The sequence below is a fragment of the Neopelma chrysocephalum genome, unplaced genomic scaffold (assembly GCF_003984885.1).
Source record: "Neopelma chrysocephalum unplaced genomic scaffold, ASM398488v2 Primary Assembly neopelma1_24, whole genome shotgun sequence".
In the NCBI taxonomy this organism is placed as follows: domain Eukaryota; kingdom Metazoa; phylum Chordata; class Aves; order Passeriformes; family Pipridae; genus Neopelma; species Neopelma chrysocephalum.
In genome coordinates this window covers 45622609-45645157 of record NW_020897693.1, presented here as the reverse complement: position 1 = coordinate 45645157, position 22549 = coordinate 45622609, and the positions used below count along the sequence as shown (strand labels likewise).

At 44.8% G+C, this 22549-nt stretch overlaps 1 protein-coding gene across 1 annotated transcript; it reads right to left on the bottom strand.

The window, feature by feature from the left end:
* Nucleotides 1-356: 356 nt before the first annotated feature.
* SLC25A47 (solute carrier family 25 member 47) lies at nucleotides 357-14016 on the bottom strand. The gene is made up of 6 exons (XM_027673973.1): nucleotides 13820-14016; nucleotides 8039-8082; nucleotides 7689-7760; nucleotides 7193-7375; nucleotides 5823-6093; nucleotides 357-5028 (listed from the first exon to the last, which is right to left on the bottom strand). Exons 1-6 carry the CDS (start codon nucleotides 13845-13847, stop codon nucleotides 4742-4744), a joined length of 885 nt encoding a protein of 294 aa, XP_027529774.1. The 5' UTR covers nucleotides 13848-14016; the 3' UTR covers nucleotides 357-4741.
* Nucleotides 14017-22549: the final 8533 nt, after the last annotated feature.

Sequence of the window (22549 nt, the reverse complement as noted above, 5' to 3'; positions counted from 1 at the left end):
ATTGATGTGTGGTATTTTGTAAATCATTTAAAAATACAAGGAAGGCACTTGAATGAGGTGTCAAAGATTTCAACTTAACAGGTTCTCTGTGGTGGAGTATAGCGAACATAAATTGACTGTAGTATTCCTAAAAAAAAAAAAAAAAAAAACAACTAAAAACAAAACAAGCCGCTTCTAATTTCACTGCAAATCTTTGAAATCAGCTGATTACACTTGAGTTGAGGGAGATGTTTCAAGGATGAGACTTGTCACTGACTTCAGTAGTCCTTGGATCAGGCTGTTAGTACCTGAGAACGTGCTGGGTGTTTGTGCTGCCCGGAGCTGGTGCCGCTGCCTTCCCCGCAGCAGCAGTTCTGTCACACAGCACACGCCCTCTGCAGCGTGACCCTGCCTTGCTGAGATGGAAGTGCCAAGGTGTACATGAAGTAAACCTGTTCATTTATGTTTGTGCAAGGAACCAAGGAAAGATAGAAGTGCAAGGGAAATGTAGTCCTACTGCGTGAGTTTCAAACTTGTGCTGAAAATAGCAAGGCTTAGCTTTTGTCTTTTTCTTTACAGTTTGTGTGAGCTGGCATCACTAATGCCATTTACTTTAATGTATTCATGAAAATGGTTCACAGAGACTGTCTTTATAACTCACACGCAAATCATCTCAATACCAGCAAGGGCTTAACAACCAGTAGAAAAAATTTTATTTTTTAAGAGTAGTGGAGCAATTCTTAGGGAAAAAAATTGCTTCTTAAATCCAGTACTAAATAAGCTAACTCTTTACTTTAGACTTTGATGATGACCTTCCTGTTCTTGCAGTCTATTCTTTGTCGTCTTTAAGCCATACATAAAAGATAAGACTTAAATTGAATTTAAAAGGGCTTTTACAAATTCATAATGCAAATTTCTCGTTTAAAATATTAAATGCAGATTTATCCTGCAAGATTTATTTCATTAACTAAGAATTAATTTAGTTATTCATGAAAGGAAAATATGCTGTAGGAGAAACAGTACTCTATTCTAAGCAGATAGATTAATTTTATAACAATTAAAATCTGTTTTGAAAGTTCTAGAAAGGAAAGCGATAGCAAAACTATTTAGTATTTGTTTACAGAGCAAGCACTGTTTTCAAGTACTCTGAATTCATACCAGCATGCCTCTGAAATGACACTGTTTCTCAGAAGAGCCTTGGTGAATTCCTACATCTGTTGTAATTACAATTCATCTCCCAGAGGCATTTAGAAGAAGGCAGTTGTCAAAAGCACATGTGAAATGTCTAAGAATGCTATCAGGCAATGTTCATTACATTTTACTCAATTTGCTTATTTTGTTCATCTCACTGTAATAAAAATGTAGATAAAAGTCTGTATCAAACTTCTTTGGTTTTACTTTTTTATTATTATTTTCTAAAACCTTAATTGAAACTGGTTTTGACCTCTCTTCCTACCCTTTTAGATGTTGACTTTAATCATCTGATGTAGCTGGTCCTTGTTTTGATGAAACAAGGTGCCTTATAACCCCCTTCCAGGTAGACTTCAGATTGCTCCCAGAGTGAGCTAGTAAGGGTCAGTTGTCCAAAATTACCTGTTTGCCAGTCAGTCTGACTGACATCCAGTCTGGATGTTGAATGTCCCTGTGTACAGCAGCCAGCTCTGAAATGGGGGAAGGTCAATGTGACCTCTTTACAGGTAGGTTTGGTATAAAACTGGTACTTCAGTGGAAACATGGTGCGCCACAGTTGCTATGCAAGAGCACAGATTCTGAATAGGTTCCTGCAGCTCTTCTAAAGTCACCAAAAAGCATGCTGAAACCTACTTGGATAGTCACAAACATTGTCAGAGGAAACAGGAACTGTCAGCAACATGAAACTTGAAGCAGAATGTGCCTTCTAAGAAAATTCTCTTTTTTTCAAGGCCACCAACTTTGTTACTGAAAGAAATCATCTGTACAACAAGCTGCAGTCCCTATTGCAAAGTAAACCCAATATCAGCACAGCAAATGTGGCATCTTCTTTCTGTTAGCTGGCCTTCAGCTGGCTAATTTATCAGAATAAATAGTTCTGTGATTGTTAGAGTAGCTAAAGGTCATGATAATACAAAGAAATCAGAAAATAAAGCAGTCAAGTGCTGAAAACCAGAAGCCAGAGACCCAACTTGGTGTGTGTGTGTAGTGAAGTACCTAATATGTGTCATGTCAGAAAACACAAATTGGTTGATATTTATGTGCCTGTGTTTACAGCACTTGCAGTCAGTTTCTGTACCTGGTGGTGTTTTTATCAGCGTAAATTAGCTGAGAGTGAGTTCTTACTCTAGGGCAGGTTTTCACCCATGCATTGTATACAAATTTTTCCCAGTAAAGGGCTGTGAACAGGATGGATTGCAAAGGCCTTACCTTCCTGAAATAAGCTGCCTGGAGATGCAATTTGCTTCTCATGTAGCATTTGTTCAGGCCACATGGCTTACATATGGTGCTGAATGCCCCAAGGCTTACAGTTCTCAGCCCCTCATACTGGCTTCCGCAATTATTCCCACTCATATTTACAACTCATCTGTAATTCGTGTCTCAAAATCAGCTGTTCAGTTCCACTGACAGGAGACATTTTTAGTCATTTGAATGCGTGAGCCTATCAAGAAAGATGAGCTGGTTAATATTCAAACCTGGGGCTGGCCATGGGTGGTATCAGTGCTGCCTAACAATAAGTGGTTGTTTAGTCTGTTTTGCAGGCATTCTTTTACTAGCTCTGCTCAGGGGATGTAATGCCTGGAACAAGGTCAGCTGAGAATAAAGCAGCATAAAGGAGTTTGATTCCAAACATCCAGGCAGAGCTGGGATAAATCACTGCCCAGCTGGGACAGGGACAGCACTCAGTTAAATGTGTCCCTTGTATAAAAACGTGAGGGTAGTAGACTCTTAAGAGGTATCTTAAGAGGATTTCCAGACCTTGAGAACTTAATTAAATCTTCAGTTGTAAGGACATTCTGACTAAAGGTAGTTTGGTGCTGACACTCAAAGCTGTAAGCAGGGGTGGTAGGTTGCTGGGGCCATAAGCACTGTGGAGAGAATCCAGTTCAGTGCTGGGTCTTTAATTTCACTCCCCCTTAAGGTGACATACTGTGCACCTGCCTGGTCTTTTAACTCTGCTCTTGGACCAACTGCAAGAGCTGGGTAGACTTGAGAGAAGAATTATGATGCTTGTTTGATAGCAAGGCTGTAAACATGTTTAAAAGGCCAGTTGAAGGCTTAGATTTCAGGAGTACAGTTGTGGACCTTTTTAGTGGTCTCTGTCTGGAGTGGAAGAGGTCCCCTTTATTCTTGACTAGTAGCACCTGAAATCTTTAAAATTGTCATTCTAGTACAAGATCATTTTCTGTGTCCAGGGCAGCTGTCAAGTCTGCTGCAAAATTACTGTCGGTGTAGTCAAAGCCATGCCATCAACTGGTGAAAGTGGCTGTGGACCAAAAGGGTCCTGAATATGAGTACTCCTTTTAAAATATAGTACTCCTCTTCCCCTCCAAGAAACGCATTTTTAGCTGAATGTGAGAGGGGTTGGATCCAGTCCACTCCAAGTGTCATCATGCAGGGATTAAAACAGAGAAAGAAAGCATGTATGTGGCCCCTGAAGCAGGATGAGCAAACTAAAGTATTTCTGGGATTAGGGGTTTTCCTTCTGAAGCAATAACATGGGTGTTCTTTTTTTCAATTCACATGTTAATGAAAAGTAGGAAAAAGTAATGAAAAAGAAGTAATAGGAAGATGAGAAAGAAGTAATAAATTCTTTCAAAATATACCTTTGACAAAATAACATTTGGCTGCTCCTAACAGCATCATTTAAAGGGAGAAGAGTATGCACTTTTGAAAGCTGTAAATCTTAATTATGCTCTACAACTTTGCAACTCTCCTTTAACTTGCCTAACCCCACTAGTGCGCAGATTTTACAGCAGCCTTTCCTTTGAGAAAGCAAAGAGGCTTTGCATCTATTCCCACCCTCCCTGCAGGATGAGAACAGATTGCCTCCAAAGCTGTGCCAAGCTCAGAGAGATGCTGTTCCATAGGCCTCCGTGAGAGGCCTGATGCTGCGTAGGGCTCTGGGAGAAAATCACGTGGCTGCCGGGAACCCGTGCCTGGCGTCACTGCAGTGAGGCCATTAGCTGGTTATGTAAACAAGACCATGCCTGCCACTCATTAAATAGCAACAGGGAAAAGCAAGGACATTCATATTTCAGCTGCTGCCAAGGGGATATAATTGTAGAGTACTCTGAGAAAATTACAGCTGGGAAAGAGAAGTTACAGCCTGAAGCACAAATATGTAAGTCACTCAGTGAATGCAGTGCAGGCATTACATGTAAAGAGCGCAGGCTGGATAGTGTTAAATCTTACACAAACTCCCCCCAGCTCTTGCTTTGGTCGTGAGGATCATTTTCTGGGCCAGTAGAAAACAAAATTAAGTGCTTTACCAAAACCTCTGATCAGACAAGCAGCTCGTTAGAACATAAATATTCCCAAATGTTTCAAGGGCCAAAGCAGCAGCTGCAGTCTAAATACTTTAACGAGATAAAAGGGAGGTTGTATATGAATCCAAGACTCCCTGATGGGTTTGTAATCTTATTGGAATGAAACAAAGCCATCAGTCATCAGCTTTGTGCTGAAATGTCCGTGCTTCTTATGCTGTCCATCAATTCAGCAGTTGATTGTGGATGTTGTATTACAAAAAAGAATAACAAACAAGATACACCTCTGAAAAGAATAGAACAAGCTATTTTTTGCTTATATAACGATCTGCAAATCTCAGTACAGCTTCATACGTTACAAACACTACCATGTTCACAGGAAAGGCACGAATGCAGTTTAAACCCAGTCCTTTGAAAAGCACTTTTGCACCCTCCTTTCTCACACTTTCCCTAACACAGTGGATCAGGCCTTTGTACTTGTGCTGGTCCGATTCATCTATTTGCATCCGTGATTTGATGACATCCATGGGAGTAGCTAATCCCCAGGCCAGGACTCCAGCAAAACCCCCAGAAAGCAGCACAACGAGGAAACCTGTGGGAGAGAGTGAAAGGAGGAGGAATTCACTTGAGTCTCACATAGCTACAAGCATCTCAGATTTGTCAATGAACTTGGGTAACTTTCATGTTTTTTTGGAAGTTATTTTGTCCAGCTCTTGCAATTGTGTGTTTCCAGTGATCTCACAAAAAACTCGTTTTTGCACACATGGCACTTTGAACACCACGCAAACTAGATGTGGTGCAGCCTGAGAGCACTTACACCCTCTTCTGATAGATCTACTTATTTTTATAATTCCTGGGGAGATGCTCTTTGCTGAATGTTACCTATTCAATCTTTTCTCAAAGAGGATAGTTGCTTTTTGGAGCAAAATCACAACTAAGAACCTGAAATGTCTTTACGTTCTGCAACTGGACTTTATTTTCACGCTCTGGACTGACCCTTATCTGTGCTCTGTGATGGCTCCCAGGAGGCTTGTCCATGTTTCATTTCTAGTTACATATCCTGTTTCTGCATTAACAGGATTTCATATCCACATACGAGGCACCAGAGCATGCTGTAAAAACCCCTCCTGCAGGAGGAGGAGTAGCTGCTCAGGGACAAGGTTGTGCCAGTGAAGTCCTCACAGGGAGGCTGCTGGCACCCACACTTGGGGCCCAAAACTAGCCCTGCAGCACCAGAAAACACACACACAGCAGCCCTGCTTGGGGATCAGATCTGGGTGAGGTTTTATAGGTACTGGGTGATGTTTGCCAAGAGCCATTTCCCTCTTAGAGTGGTGTTAAATAAGCCATTTTTGCAGGTAATGCCAGATGCTTTCTGATACCTACCTGGTTTATTTTCCCCATCTGGTGTGAACCAGTCACAGAGAGCAGAATAGGAAAGGAAATATACTGCAGAAGCAGAGCAATCCCTCCAGAGTAATGCAGAGCAGCCCTTGTAGAGACCCCCAAAACCTTCCTCCTTGGTGATCACCTTCAGACAGTGCAGAGACCCTTGGTACTTTGGTTTGGAAACAGGCTGAGATGTGACAGAAGGGTGTGGGTTTCTCTGAGTCTGCATCCGAACTTTAGCCACTTCACTAGGGTTTGTCAACACAACCTGTAACATCAGAGGGTGGTGTTTTAACCCTTCTTATTTAAACAGTGTATTATCCCCCTCCTGAAAACTTGTCTCCCAAATTTTCAGGCAGCAATATTGTCTGCAAAGTCCAGCAAGTTCCAGCCTCCTCCCCTCTGCCTGTGCCATTCCACCCAGCAGCAGCAGGACACGTGTGTGAGCTGCACTGGGCAGAGTGAAAGGCAAGGCAAAAATCAACACCAGATATTAAATACCTGTGACTACTTGCTAAACCAGATGGGCACGAAAAGGGTATGTCCTCAGCTATAGGGAAGCATACATCAGGGCTCTTGTTTGTATATGCATTTGAACCAAGACCATAAAGACTTTAAAAAAATTAGCCTGCGCTGAGTCACTGACTGCTAGGAAACACCTAGAAACCTGACCATCTAGACTGCTCTGTAAGAGGATTGTGACCCAGCATACATTTCTGCCCAGCATGCCATCGGGGTGATGGGGTGAGCTCCACCACATTCACTGCACTTTTGGATGCTCACAGAGATCCATCTGCTTGTGGGAAACTGCTCCTGGATTCAGCCTCACCTCCCCGTCCCAGCATCATACACATTTGCCAGGCAGCATCAGTTCTCAGTGGTGCCCTGTTGAGTTTTAAGTCCTGGCAAGGCAACATTGTCCACTGCCCACTTCAGCAGCAATACCATGCTGGGCTTGTGCAGCCGCTGGGAAAGGACCAACCTGTGCTTTAACTCAGAGTTATCTCTCTTCTTACATAAACACACCATCAGAGCCACTTGGGGAGTTTACTGCCTAAGTTGTTTTCTCTTCCTTGTTCTGTGTTTGCTGCCAAGGTCCATGTCATTCTAAGAGCATGTTCTCAAGTATTTTGATGCTCTAAACCAAATCCAGCATCAGCTGCCCAGCAGGACTTGGCCATCCCACGGACCAACCAGTGAGGGGGCAGCGCGGGCAAAGTATGACCTCCCCTGCAAAAACAAACTCACCAGACTTGTTGCATGTTCCCCTGTGGCCTCCCGGACCAAAAACATTCCCAGCCTTTCCAGCCTCCTGTGTTTGTGAACAAGATCTCTTGTTGTGCTTTCCCTGACGGCTGTTTACCTACCCGGACAGCACCGGCAACAGCTCCAGCAAGGGAAACATCCAGCTTGGATGGCTTTGCATCTGCAGCCCCGTATCGCAGCTTGCAGATTGTACAGAGGAAGTTCTTGTATGTGCCAAAGGAAACAGAAGAAACTGCTGATACGGCAAGGACTGATGCAGACACACCTTTGTAAAATCCCCAAATCTAGTGGGAAACAGAGGAGAAAAAACTTTTAAGAGTGAATGGCATGGAAAAGCATTTGCTTGAAAGCACTGGCTTGTGGAAAACTGCTCCTGGGTTCAGCCTCACCTCCCTGTCCCAGGATCATGCACGTTTGCCAGGCAGCATCATTTTCTATCTTACAGCTCGTCAGCAAAGCTAAATTTCACCCTCTTCCAACAAATGGTTGTGTGCAACTCGTGCATGCCCACCCTCCCCAAACTGACAGAAGCAGCTCTGCTTCCCTGAAACAAGGCATCCACAATGGGTATCAGCAATTCTGATGAAAGGTACCTACTTTTTCTGTCCTGTATGTTTCTTGAACACAGTGCCAAAACCCTTTGTAATGCTTCTCAGTCTGAATTCTCACCTAGGAATACAGGAGCAACTTTAAAATGCAGATATCAGATTTTAAAAGAAATAAATCAACAAATGCCATAGCAGCAAACCAGAAATTAATCATAAAAGAGCATCACCAAACAATTTAATTTTTCTTTGAAGGAGACAACACAACCAAATACGGTGAAATATGTAGATGTAATGAAGATAAAGCATTCTCATGGAACTAGTATTCTGGAAAGGAGGGGGAAAGCAAAAGGGCCTACTTGTTTTTGTTCTACAGCCAAGAAATAAAGCTCCAACAGGTACCTTCACTGTGTCCAGCGGATAACCCACGGCTGTGCTTAGGCCACCTGAAACAGAGAATGCGTCAGAGATGGTTACAACACATGTCACGACAGAAAGTTTTCACACATCACAGAAGGGCATTGGTCAATAGCAGAAAACACGGCTTCAGAGTCCTGCCATGCTTGGCACCAAACCTCTCTTGAGCTCCAGTAATGTTGTTTGAGCCAAGAATGACAGAGAAAAACATGCACATTCCTCTGTGTTACCAAGACACACTCAGAGGAGGAATCATAACATCAGGAGAAACTTGCCAGGGAGGAATAACACCACAATGCAAGATGGGACAATGAGAAACACTGAGAGCACTGCTCCAGGAAGACTGAAGGGATGATATTGGACTGTTTTTGTTTCCCCTTTCAGCTTAGGCAGTAAGGCATCTTTGGACTATGACCAAGCACCCTCATGTGCGGTGTAAGCATCCCCACTCACTTAAGTGAGTGGAGCAATTTTGGTTCTCCATGCTTGACTTGGAAATATTAAGGAATAAAAACAGTGCTCACAAGGATATATATATAAGAGTGGTCCTCACACATTAGAGGTTCTCAGCAATCTGTCTTGAAGACAGGAGAGCTGCTCCTGCTGCCTCCAAGGACTAACATGTCCTGGCTGAAGCTTGCAAAGCACATCTACATGGGTGAGGAATTATTGAAGCATTTAGGTCCACAGCACCATGCTGCACTAAGCCTCTGAAGTGCATTTCCTACCTGCACCAAGCACTGCTGCAAAATCAGGGTAAGGAGCAAAAGCACAGGAATCTTGGAGTCCTGGCAGGCTGGTGTGGTGCTGGGGCACAGCACAACCAGCAGTGCTGCTCTGCAGTGAGACCACCCTCCAGCTGCCCCTTGGGGCACAGCAGAATTTGGGGAAAGCGAGGGTGTGCTCAAAGCCAGGGCTCCACAGCCCTCCCCACACACCAGCTGACTGTGATTCCCCGCCTGCTGCTGTGACAGCATGTCCAGAGTGTGGGGGGAGCTGCCAATCCTCTCTCAACACCCAGGCTCACTCAAAGACCTTAAAATAGCCACTGGAGTTGGAAATGTAATAATCCTATGAGACAGTTACTGCCTTAATGTCACGTAAGGAGGGCTAAAGAGCTCCAACAAGAATTTCTGTTGGTTGCAGTAACAAATAGATCATCCCCATGCCTGTCCTCACCTCACTGCATTTCCCAGCTCTGATATAAGTGGTGGCAGATACAGCAAGTGATAAAGGTGCTGACCAGCTAACTTCCTCCCAGTACATCTAATGCCAAGTCACCTGAGAGGAAATCAGGCTGGAGGATCATGGAGCTGTATCCACGTGACTTATTTAGACAGAGACTGAGTTCATACAAGTGCTGGATGAGCCCTTCGGAGAGCCAGGCAGTCAGAGGTATAGGGCACATCTGGTGGCTCACAGGTTGTAAACTGCCTCTTATCGAGTCCTTCTTTAAAAAGACTTTAAAACCAAGCTACTTAAATATGTATTAGTTGCTGTGGGCATGTTCACCTGTGATTACATGGCTGCCTGGGAGCTCTGGAAAGCTCTCCGATGTTCTGCAGAAAAGCAGCTGCTGCTACTATGATTCACCAGGAGACAATCCCAAAGTGCATTACTCAGAAGAAAACAGCCAACAGCATCTCACTCACAGAAAAATGAGGTTTGTTCTTCAAAAATATCTATCAAATCTGACATCAGCTAAACAGAAACGAAGGTGAAAAATGGGCCAAGATGGAAGAGATGGAAGGATGGAAGAGAGAGGGCAAGGGGGAATACACAGGCAATATTATGGCTTGAAGAAGCAACACCTTTGATTCAAGCAAAACGTGACAATGCACAAAGTCACCTGGGGACACCTGCACTGTCCTGGCCACTGGCCAGAGTAAACATGGACACTGCCAGACAGAGAAGAGCAACATGTAGGTCAATGCCAACATGACAATGCTGACCTCAGAGCTGCAGTCCCCTGTCCCAAGAACCCCATCCCGCCTGGGAGGATTTGGCATCACATCGGTTTCAGAGTTCCTGAACCTTAGAGGCAGTGGCCATAGGCTGACTGGATGCTATCGACACAGGGATGCAGCAAGCACAGCTAAGTTCTGGCTTGCTCCACCGGCTCAGGAATGTAGGAGCTCATGCAGATCATGTACCAAGGCTTATTTGGGTCAGTGTTTGACAAGAACTGACCTCCCTTCTGGAGAAATTGCCCTGTTCACAATTTAAATGCAAGACAAGAGCATAGCAGATTGCCCCAAAACAGGTTGTTTCCCACGGTTTCTCAGTCCTAAGGGCTCCCAGTCAAGTTGATTCCAACAAGGACCAAGCACCTCCACTTGGGAGGGGGACATAAAGGTAAATTTTTCACTGCTCCCACCAGAGATGTGAATCCCCCAAACCTCCAAATAAATACAGCCTACCATGAACTGCACTCCTTAGGAGCCAAAACACTCCAAGCAGTTGTCAGAGCTGAGGAGCTCAGCCAAGTCCGTCAAAGGCCGAAGAAGCAGGGTACACTGTCACACAATATAAATAGCCTGGGACTAAGATAGCATGACCCACACGTGCCCTGTTTGCACCGCAGAATCTAAGAAGGCCAGCAATGTATAGCATGCATACAGGAGAGGATTCCTGTGGGACTACTGCTGAGTAACACTGCATCAGTTGTGACAAAAATAAATAGCCAAACCAGCTGAATGACCTTTTTTGATTTTAGTGAGCTGTTCTGTATGCCTGCTTTATCTGAGGTGTTCCCAGGTATTGTGCAGAGGTTGTGGCATCGCATCCTACACACACGCACAGAGTGCAGGTACAAAAGGGATTACTCACAGTCTCTTCACAAGTCAGGGTACTCTGACCAGGCAATTTAACTAAGGAGGGATGCTGGTGGGATGACAATCACCAGAAAGCAAGATGTACAGAGCCCACCAGGCTGCAACAGCTCCAAGCTGTTGGCAAACCCTTGGCTGAGAGACCCAGGGAGAAGCAGGGGTCATTGTCTATACACTGCATGAGTAGAAAACAACTTCTGAAGACCTTTGTTTTGTGTAGTGTCCCATCCCCTAAACAAGCTGAGCTTTATTCAGTAACATGACCCTGGAAGTGGTCAGCAGGAGCTGCTTTATCTGTGAGAACAAGTTGACAGCATGTTCCTTCTGTAGAGGGACTATTTTATCTACCCTTGGATTGTCTGTGGCCTCACAGTTGTGGAAAAGCCCAGGCATGCTGCAGACCCTGCTGCTCTACCCCTGCTGAGTGAATCTCAGCCTCCCCATCCAAAATCTTTATGGCTGATGTAAGAGTCAAGTCATCCCCCAGTCATCAATAGCCCTATTTGTCAATCCCCATCCCCTGCCATGGCCCAGGCTGCTGCTGTAGCAAGGCTAGAAAGCATACATGGGATCATAGGAAAATTCAAGTTGGAAGGGACCTCAGGAGGTCTCTAATCCAACCTCCTGCTCAGCTTTACTGGTCAGGAAAGACATCCTTACAGATGAGCTACTTCCCAAATCATCCAGCCACATTTTGTGGTTATTGAAAATCTCCACAATCATTAAGCATCTTTCTCTCATGTTTTTTCCATCTGGAGTCACAGCAGATCACTGTTTCCTGGGCTGAAGATGATGAGCTTACCCCATGGCCACAGAAGCCATAGCCCAGAGGACATGCACAATATCTGCAGCCACCTGAGGCAGCCTGAGGATGGATCATTACATGGAATTCGAATGAGCAACACCTCTACTGTTTTTCAGAGGTACTTAAGCCATGCTTTCTCCAAAACATTCTGAAAACAGATCAAGATTACAAGAATGTAATTTACTAAACAGAAATTCTGTTATTTTTTATTCTGTTATGTTTATTGAGTTACTTGATGCTCCTCAGCTGGGTTTGTAGCCTCCTTAGGAACATGAAAACTGCTTCAGCTCCAACAAACATAAGTCAAGAAACAAGCTCAGCACAAAAATCCATCCCATTCTTGCAGAAAAGCTGTCCCATCCTGGAAGCTGTCCCATGTGAGGGTAGGGATGTTGGCCCTGAAGCCCTACCCAAGTAACTTGCACATGTCTATGTGCAAGCCTCCAGCAGGGAACAGCCTGCCAGAACACACCTCTGTCACCAGTGAGAAGTTGCATTATCCCTTCTAGATAAAGCCCTGAGATGGACGTAGATTACAGGATGGAAAATCTTGCTCTCTGTCACCATGAGGTCAGTGAAGTGTCTTAAAACAAGCAAAGACTTTTATGGTCTGAGCTGGATCCAGGCTGAGCCTGTATCCAGGGCACTCATGGGGGATCCCTGCTTCATGGTCGGACAGCTCACAATGCTGGTGCCTGCCCAGGGGGTTACAGCACAAACCACGGCTTTTCATGGGAGCCGGGGCAGAATGCTGAGGTGAACAGTCATGTTGAAACTATGTTTTCAGCTCTTCATTTCTCTCGCAAAAGAAGTTTGTCCTTAAGTGGCCTATCTCAAACTGCATCAAAAAAGCAAAGGAGTCCAAGCAACAAATGCAATCATCTTTACCCTACCATGAATATGAAGTCTTAGAGGAGGTTTGGTGAATCCAATGGGATGGACATCCCATTGCCAGCCCCAGCACAGGACTCCCTTCTCTACAGGAGAGAAAGAGGAGGAGAAAAACAAGCTGTCATGGAGGGTTGGTTATACCCTCCTCTCCCATGAAGGGTCTTTTCCAAGCAGGGTCTCTCAACACCCAGGAAGACCAACACTGCCAGAAACAGGCACGTCCTGGTCCAGCTGGATGCTGCTGAGATACCAAACCTCTCCCCACTCGCACATTTTGCATGATGAGCAATTAAAAGGTGCAGGGTAAAACTCATCATGGCCCTCCCCAGGACAAGCACATCTGCAGTGGTGCCACAGGGTGCTCCTGGTAAGGGAAAATGCCAAATTTCAGCAAATCTCAAAGTGAGATCTGATGCGCAGGCTTGGGCTGGATATCTCAGCCACCTGGTAGGTTTATGCGGCCTTACTGTCAGTTGTGACCCCAAGGCTTTTCTCTTGCTATTTATTGGTATATATTATCTTGGATACTCCACTAAATCTTATAAGATTTCAGCAAAGAAATGAGACTGATGGGTATATTTTGTTGTTTAAAACAAAGCTGAGTTTGAGCAGTACATGATCTAAAAACGTCTCAATTTAATCACACTTCTCTCCTGTTTCTTTTTTTATGTACAGCTAACCTACTTTCTCCCAGATCATAGCCTGCTGTAGCACGCCTGCGCTGAGATCACCCTTACAACTGCAAATACATCTTAACCTCAAATAATGCAAAGGTCGTTCATTCAGACATTCTTCACTGCAACAACACCATGCTTCCTCCCCTCCTGTCTCACAAATCACATCCTCAGCCCCCCAGAGCCACGATTCCAGCAGGTTGCTGGGACCCCCAGACACCAGGCACGTGAGGGTTTGCTGTCCGGGCAGTATGAGCTGGTTTGTATCAGCACACAAGGTATTACAGTCTGTCTCTTCCTATTAGAGTTCTACCGTGTCCCGCTGCAATCAGATCAGAGGAGATTGCAAGCAGTGACCTCAGATGACCAAGCTGCAGCACTGCCTCTCCAGCAGTTCTGTGAACCTGCTCCGATGACATTTTCCGTTTAATAAAAAAGAATACACTGTTATCAAGCAGACCCCATTGAAAGGCTCAGCTCTGCTATTGAGACTTTGCCCTTTAGCTGAACAAGAGGGAAACACAGCAATCTGCTCTCGTCAACAACCACTAATTTATGTATTTACCTCCAATGGCCCCAGCAATGAAATCCATCCAGAGTGCGTCTGCTGCCTTAATCACCCTGAATTAGTGTTAGGGAGGTAGAAGGAAGGAGTTCTGTCTTCCCAGAGCCCTGCAGGTCCTGCGGAGACAGTGTGATTTGCAATATGAATAACCTTCCTACAGTCTTCTCTTGCCTCTGGGGATTGTGAGCCCTGTGGATACTTGATGAATCTGTACACTGGAGGCAGAGCCGGGTAGCCTGGAACTGATCCAGGAACACAGTGAATAAGTAATCCCATGAAGCCCTGAAATGCTGTGCCAAAGCTGCTGTTCCCAGTGCCCTTCTGCTTGGAAAGTCACGAGGGGTGGTGACTGGCAGGGTAATACTGGCTGTGAAGGGGCCATTCCCCGCTGTACTTATTAACTCCAGAAGACAGCTTTGCACACTTGTTTGCCACAGGAGAATTTCCACGCTTGCCACACTTGTTTGCACCACAGAGAATTTCATGACACCCTTTCCATCAATGAAAATTCCTTGTGCCTTTCCTAAGCAATTTTTCTTGACTGTCCTAACCCACGAAGCTGATCCCAAACCTCTACCCAGATCCTCATGGATTATTACCTGCTCATTATATATACATGTGGCGAAGCCCAGAAATTAATCCAACCACAACCAGAGTATTTGCTTCTATTCCAGACAACAGCATAGATTTCCCAGCCCCTGGAGCGGCTCTGCTTTATCACTTTCTGCTCAGTTTTTCAATCCCCTTTCCAATGTCATCTCCTTTCTGACTTCAGTGGCAGAGCAGGAATCACAATTGCTGCTGACCGCACTCCAGTGCTTTGTCCTGATGGGGTGATGCCTCTAGCAGCACAATACGAATGCCCCCAGTCATACCTCTTAATCATGGGCCTGTTTCTGAAAACCAACAAAATAGAACCGGAGTCCTACTCCATTATTCCTATCTGCACTTTGCCAGCGGCTGGCCTGCTTTGAACACCCTAATTTTCTTGAAGTAAACACTTCAGGCCCCATGGGACACACAGCTAAGAGCATCAAGGGGGCTCCAAGAGGCAGGGGCTGGGCCAGACTCACCCCACGGCAACCCACGCTCAACTGCCGTTCACACGGAACCCTGCTCCACTTCGGCCTGCAAAGCTCTCCTTTCAATATTTGCTAGTACCACCAAGATCTGCACCTGCGGTGGCTCCTCCCGGGCCCACACCCCAGACTTGGAGGAACACTGCAGGGACCCTCCTACGCGTGGCGGCCTGGCCCCCATGGGCTTCACACTGCCGGCGACAGCTGGGTGCGGGCCTGACGCTCCAGCGCCATCCATTTCCAGGGCTAGTTGATTCGGCAGGTGAGTTGCTACACACTCCTTAGCAGATTCCGACTTCCGTGGCCAGCGTCCTGCTCGGCCTCGGGAGCAGACATGTTCTCACCTGGTGGTTCAGCTGTATTTGTCTCTTTGCCATCTTGTGGTATAGGGTTCTCTGGGCTTCTGCATCAGCACCTGAAGTTACGGCGGTACCGACGTTGAGGTGGTTGCTGACTTCAGATCTCATCCCCTTGGTTCTCTTTACCTTCTTCATCCTCTCTAGGTTGTCTTTGACAAGGAGGACCCCTGCAAAATCATGGTCCATAACCCCTGTACATGTTCTGCCTGACTGGTCTGCTGTCTCCCACACCTTGGTTGTCAGCACCCTCCACTATCTCTCCCTGTATGGGAGAGTTGGAATATTGTGGATGATGCCCGTAGGGCCTATGCATATAGTAAGGTGGGTACCACTGCCTGCAACAGGGACAGCATTGCTAGGGAGATGGGAGATGGATTTTGCCAGGAGACTGGTCCAAAACCTATTGTTTCCTTCATAATTTACCCCCCACTCAGGGTGGTGAACTCATCAGGGGAAAGAGGAGAGCACAGAGAAAGACCTGCTGGTCGACGGGAACCAAGTGCTCAAGGAAATGCCCTATTGCCTATTTTTGCACAAGTCTTGTTACCAGAGAGTGTCACATCTACGTGTGAGAGATTAATCTTTGCCCAGAGTGAACCTGGAAACCAAAGTCCTGATGCAGTGAAGGGCTTGCCAAGCCGTGACCTGAAATGTACTCCTCTTGAAGAGGTTTCCCCGGGTCAGAGCCAAGGCACATTGGCAGCAATGGGAAAAGAAAATTTCATGGTTGCTGTCCCTCTGGGATTGGCTTTACAGGGGAGCTGAGGTCTTCAGTACACAATGCTATTTCCTGCATATTTCATAAGAACCTATTTCTCACTGAAGTTCCCGTTTTGGGTCTGATGTGCCAGTGACATATAGCACAGGTTGGTGTGAGGGCTCAGAGTTTCTGGGAACTGAAAATGAAAGGATTTTTATTAAATTGTTTCCCCTTAATTTCCTATGCTTTGTTCCCTGAATGTTTTCTGCACTGGAGAGAACAGATTATTCCAGTGTAACATCCTGCAAGGACAGCAAATACTTGAAACCAGAAGTAAAATATTATCTAGAGAGATAGCAATGTAGCGGCTAAAACACACTGGGTTATTCAGTAGCTCTTCCTTGTTACACCTGGTGTCCGTAGGGGAGTTATTAATGGTTCATCAACAGTCTGCACATGCCAAATGTGGAGAAAGGTGCTGTTTCCTCTTCTCCCATCATCCATTTCTGCTTCTGTCCTTGCAGGACCCCTCCAGCAGTGGAGCTGGGAGTGGGATCTGGTGTGTCGGTGACACACAGGGGCAAGGACACAGTCGTCTGTGGAAGGGCAGCCCTGGAGCCTACAACCTCCTGGTTCCTGCAGGGATCAGGCAACCTGCTGACCTCCTTCAGCCCAAGCTGCTGCAGCCATAGCTACCTTTGGAGTCACGATTGGGACATCACTGTTCAATATTGTTCTTCTGGGAACTACTTCCAGGCAAAGTGACAAGATTCACTACATTCTCGAAATGAAAGTCACACCATGGATGAGGGTGTCACGTGGGGGGAAATTTTTCTACATGTTGAAGTGACTGCTGTCATACCAGCAAGAAAATAGAGGCTGGCTGTCATGTCACACTGGCTGACTAAAGCATCAGGGCTAGTAAATATTTCCCATGAAATATCACAAGATAAACAAAATTCCTACCTTCTTTAGCTGAGCTGAACAGCTCAAAGGGAATCTTCCTCATGAAATCTTCTGAGACTGTAAAAAAAAAACCCCAACCAACCCAAACCCCCCCTTTGCAACAGAAAAGTAATCCTGTATTTATTATTTTAACCTCCATTCACAATAACACTTCTATCAAAATGTTAGTTTGTTTTATACAGCAGAAGGATGACTCCAGATTCAAACATTTTGATAACCTTCTGATAATGGTTTTGATCTCTTCAATGAGGTATACTGGGTTTTCTATTTCACTGGAGTTCCTCTGCAAACAGAGGTCATTCAGAAGGCATCTATCTGAAAGAAGAATATTTTTGGGGCTCGAAACATTTCACCTTGTCCCATGAAGGTATCAGTGGGACAACCATCTCTGGAGAAATGCACACCACTGCTTTAGGGACTTCTGCCCCAAAAGGGGTTTAGCAGAGTAACATGGGCCCCAGGCAACACAGTCGCCACTGTGGTGGTCTCTAGTTCGTTGCTTCTGATGTCTCCTCAGGACTTAGGGGAAAATAGGATCCACTGCCACACATATCCCAGCCATCATGTGATGGGAGCAAGGCAAGAGCCTTCTGGAAGAGAGCCCCACACAAGTTCCAGTGTTCACACAAAAGCATGTACTGAGGAAAGTGTAATTCTGCATGAAGGAAACCCCACGTGAGAAATGAAGCCTTTGGTACTGTGTTTGCTGTTACTTGCTGGCACACTCCAGACAGTACAGACCAACTCCATGCTGACACTCAAGGCAGCAATTCAGCCTCCCATACCAGGAGTCCTCCCAGAGACATGGAGTCATTGAGGTCTCATTTTTCTTCACACTTTGCTGAAGGAGCTTTCTCCTTCATCCCCTCTTCACTAGTTTTCAGAGATATAACATTAACTTACCAGAATCCAGCCCCGCAATGCTACAGGTCAATAGAGACAGTAAAAAAATCCATCCCAAAGAAATCTTGAGTTATCAGGAAGATTTTGATGAAATGTGAGTCATTCCTGTCACCCTTTGACACAATGTCCAAGGACTGCAGATCCAGAGATCACTGCTAGTCCAGCTTGCAAATAAACACCATCTATGCACGGGTGAGAGAAAGTGCCTAGTCCCAACCCAGGTGGTCTTCTCAAAGCATGCCCTAGGAAATGACACAGAAAATGCATGCTTTGAGCCTCCCCAGAGATAGCATTCCACAAAAAATAACTCACAAGTCCTTTTCTCCAGTAGTAAACTGTTTAAGAGTGATTTGTTCAAAATGGGTGAACTTCATGGGTGATTTTGAGAAAGCAGAGCATGGGAGGTGCTGTCAGAGAAAAAGACAGATCTGGCTATATGAAACAATCTGCAGGAAATCATGACACTGAGTGATAAAAATTGAGGAAGGCCGTAATTTTGCACAGTGTGTGATGGATGAAACACTCCATTTGCTTCACAGGAGGAGGCAGCTGTCTGCCTACCCAGGCAGAGAGAACCGCTCCATAGTAAAGTGGCATTGGGTCCAGAGGACTGGTACAAGTGATGGAGTAAAAGGAAAGGTGGAGAGGGAGACTTTAGGTAGGTAATCAGTGTTAAATAGCATCATTTAGATGAGACAAAACAGTAGGGGCATCCCTTTACCCCTCTTATTTCACAGCTCATTCCCAAGATATTACCAACTCCATCCACCCTGAAAAGCAAGAGAAGCTTGTCCTCTTTTGACTCTGTAACTACCTGCTGGTTCGCCATTCCAGATTTGCTGAGAAAACAATCCTTCCTCATTTCCTGCCATAACATGCTGCATTTTCTATCCCGGCAGCACTAGGCTATATCACACTCACATGCATAACCATTAATTTCTATCCAATTTATTTTGGAAAAATCCTTAACTGAATAGACCGTTCAAACAGCATTACCCCACTGTGCCACCAGGCTGTTTGCACATTGCAGAACAGGAAAGAGTGACACCAGCAATGCTGAGCTGGCAGAGTCTGGCACTTGGGTTACGTGGTAGGGGGTGGAAGTGGGGGTGGAGCCTCCCGGCTCCAGCTGTGTTATGGATTTTCAAATCAAAGCAGCTCATTGTCCTTTCTCTCAGGTACTAGCAAAAACCCAATAATTACAAGGACTTAAGCTTTCACAGCAGGAATTTCACAGAGAAACAAATAGAAGCAGTAAGGAAACCACTCTGAGCATTGAGAACAGCATCAGCTTTAGCCAGGTGTAATGATCAGTGATTTCACCTCTGGAAAGCTGATATAAGGTTGTAATGTTTCTACACACATTCCCAAGGGAAAGGAAAATAATACATTTCCAAGACAACTGAAAATTATTGCAGTAATTTAAAAAGTGACAGATTTTCTGGCTCGGGACAAGTCACTGAATCTCCCTATACCTTATCTTCTCATCAGCACAACTTGCATGTCCACTGCCATGAAGCCGTTGCAAGGATCCAGACACTTCTCAGAGAGCAACAAGCCTCTGTTAAGGAGTAAATCACAGGAAAATATGGAATTAGCAACACTAGCACTCACCCTACACAAACACCCCTCTGAAAATATATAATATATATTAAGAATTTAGACTGTTACATAAATCTTCCTGCAAAATCATAAAATCATAGAGTGTTTTGGGTTGAAAGGACCCTAAGATCTAGTTCCAAACCCCCTGCCATGGGCAAGGATACCTTCCACTAGACCAGGTTTGTCAGGGCTCCATCCAGCCTGTCTTTGAACACCTCCAGGGATGGGGCATCCACAACCTCGCTGGGCAACCTGTTCCAGTGCCTCACCACCCTCACAGCAAAGAACATTCTCCTAATATCCAAACTTACTCTCTTTTAGTTTGAAGTCATTCCCCTTTCTCCTGTCACTGCATATTCTTGTAAAAAGTCCCTCTCCATCTTTCTTGTAAGCTCCCTGCAGATACTAGAAGGCCACAATTAGATCCTGATCTTTACAATAAGAAAGAGGAAATTTGACTGTACCACCACAGCGAGCTCTGAGAAAGTTTTCTATGCCAGCCTGCATCACTAGCACTTCAGAAGGACTCCTGGCTGTGATGGAGGGAGGGGATGTCAGGACTGTTATTGACTTTCTGATTGCACTTTGAGCTGCTTTCCAACCTCTTGCACATTTTTGGCACTTTAATGAACAGAAGATATAGTCAGTGACTTGGCAGCAGGCTTGGAGCAGAGGGAGGCATTCACCTTCCTGGCCTCTTTTTCTCTACCACCAAGCAATAATGTACTCTTTATTTGTCATGATGATGTTAATGTGCAAGCCTCAACCTTTTCTTCAGGGGTAGTTCGGGAGTTATTATTTGGGACTTTGATATCAGCTGCTAAAATCACATGGGAAAGTTACTTAACTGACAAACCTGGCATTAATGAGTTCAGAAAAGAGAACTTTTTCTAAATACCAGCATTATTATGAGCTTATGTTAAGAGGGGATATATACAAAGGAATTTAAAACTTTTCATCTTGCAGAAGTGGAAAACAAGTGAAACTACAGTGAATTAATTAAAGGCTTCAAACAAAACCAAAGAATCTCCCTTAAAAATTCATCTACAAAGTGAGTTTAATGCCAGAGAAGAACCCCATGTTGTTTGGAGGCAGAGAGCCTCTGACACCAATCCTGTCTTGATCAATACTAATTTAGGAATCTCTGCCAAAAACCTCTGCAAGCAGTGTGCGCTGTCCTAGTGCAAATACACACCCAATTCAGCAGTAAGTGTTCAGTCCTGTGCCTTCAACATTAACCTGACTTCTTCCATTGGCTCAAACTGGAGAAAAATTGAGGTGAAAGCCAGAAGTTTCCATAGCTTTTTCAGGAGCATCACCAGCCTTATCAAAGAATACTCAGACACCAGTACTAACAGTGCCAGTCTCTGAATATCATATGAGGTCCACAGGCTCACTTGTCACTCCTGTCTTTTCCCTGGCATTAGTTCAGGAATCATATGAGCGTCCATCTCACAGATTTCTTCGGAAGTTTCTGCAGAGGCACATTAGTCATCCTGCTTAGCCTGTTTCAGTTTTTAAAGAATGGGTGTCTTTACCGTAAGACTATTGCAACAGAAATTCCACATGACAGCTGGAAACCCACATATAACCTACCAGGAAGCTACCTCAAAGTCTGTACATAAACCTTAGTGGCATTGCCTCACAACACATTATCATTTTTTTTTGCTGTCTCTCATTCATTACTGGCTGGTGCATAATGCTGTGTGTCTATGCTGTTAAAACAGCTTAGCATTTAGATTTGTCTGGAGACCTGGTCTCCCAGGCATTAACTTAGTCTGTGAATACAAATTGTGCCAGAGGGTTTCAAGTACATGATGTTGATATTTGTATTCGTATACCTGCTGGCGGTGAAGAACCATTAACCTCACAGAAATATTGCTGTAAGAACATGGTAGCTTAAAGGCAAAGCCACAAGGCAGGTAGAGGAGGTTGTCCTCCTAGTTCTGCCTCCTGTTCCCTGAGGACAAATCAGTGTTACCAGTTTCCTTATCTGTAAAACAGGCATAATTGCACCTTTTTACTTCACGAAAACAGCCTGAGGCTTAGGTTATATTGTCTGCAAATTTAGACTGGAAAAATGCTATAAAGATGCCAGCTACTGAGCTTTTATCTTCCTTTCCTGAATGATTTCCCAACAGTTTTCGCTCACTGTCACCAACCACAGAATCAGAATCACAGAATAGTCTGAGCTGGAAGGGACCAACAAGAATCATCAAGTCCAACTCTTCAGTGAATGGCCTATGCAGGGATCAGACCCACAACCTTGGCCTAATTAGCACCATACTCTAACCAAATGAGCTAATCTCAGGGTCACAAATGTACTTTTTGAGTGACTCAGTAACGTGCAGAGGGACAGATGGGTAAAACTGCTGGGCTGATAGATAGTTATTAATTCAGGTAACTGGATTCAGTGCCCACCCTCTTGTCTCAACTTGCCTCTTTGTGGTCCCTGGCATCTTAAAAATGTGTTGCTAAATAGCATTTGGGTTCTGCTGGAGACCTGCTCTCCATATTACTGACTGCATGCGCATGCAAAGCCTTCTGGTCTTCTCAAAGTAAGGCCAGCAGCAAAGAAACTTGCTCCACCTGCAGCAAGTGTAAGAGAACATAGTCCTTGTATTTCAGGTACTTTGGACTCAAAGCTCCTTCCCCAAATATACAAAAAAGAGGAATTATCATTTCTTAGCCATATAGCACAGGCCAGAAATAAAGATGGGACCTATGACAAGAGAAGACAACACCCAGCATGGGGATGTGTTTGTGTAGGTCTGCTCTGTCTTAGCCTTTTTGCTGACAAGAAAGAGGATAGAAAAGGAAAAGACTCAGTAGTTTAGTTAACAAAACCCAAAGTATATGTGATCTTCAAAATTAAAGACAATGCAAATAAGAGACTTTGGACTAACGCCTGTAGGCAGCTTTTTATGATTTTTTGGTCTGTTCATTTCTCATCTACTTGAAGGGAAACACGCAGGGGTTGGCTGTGTATTGTATTTCAAACAAAGCACAAGACAACTGACTATGAACAGGGATAGATTCTTCCTCAGAGTGAACATAAATGTTGTGGACTGTTTAGTGTGCACATTATGCTTCTTTCTCCTGCCTTCTCCAACAAACCAGT

Bases quoted from the DNA above. Each gene is read 5' to 3' on its own strand.
- SLC25A47 (XM_027673973.1), bottom strand. From the start codon at position 13,847: ATGGATTTCATTGCTGGGGCCATTGGAG. The intron at 7,376-7,688 runs GTAGGTACCTTT...GTTTCCCACTAG, and splicing joins AAACATACAGGACAGAAAAA to ATTTGGGGATTTTACAAAGG. The intron at 5,029-5,822 runs GTAGGTATCAGA...TCTCTCCCACAG, and splicing joins AGATGGGGAAAATAAACCAG to GTTTCCTCGTTGTGCTGCTT.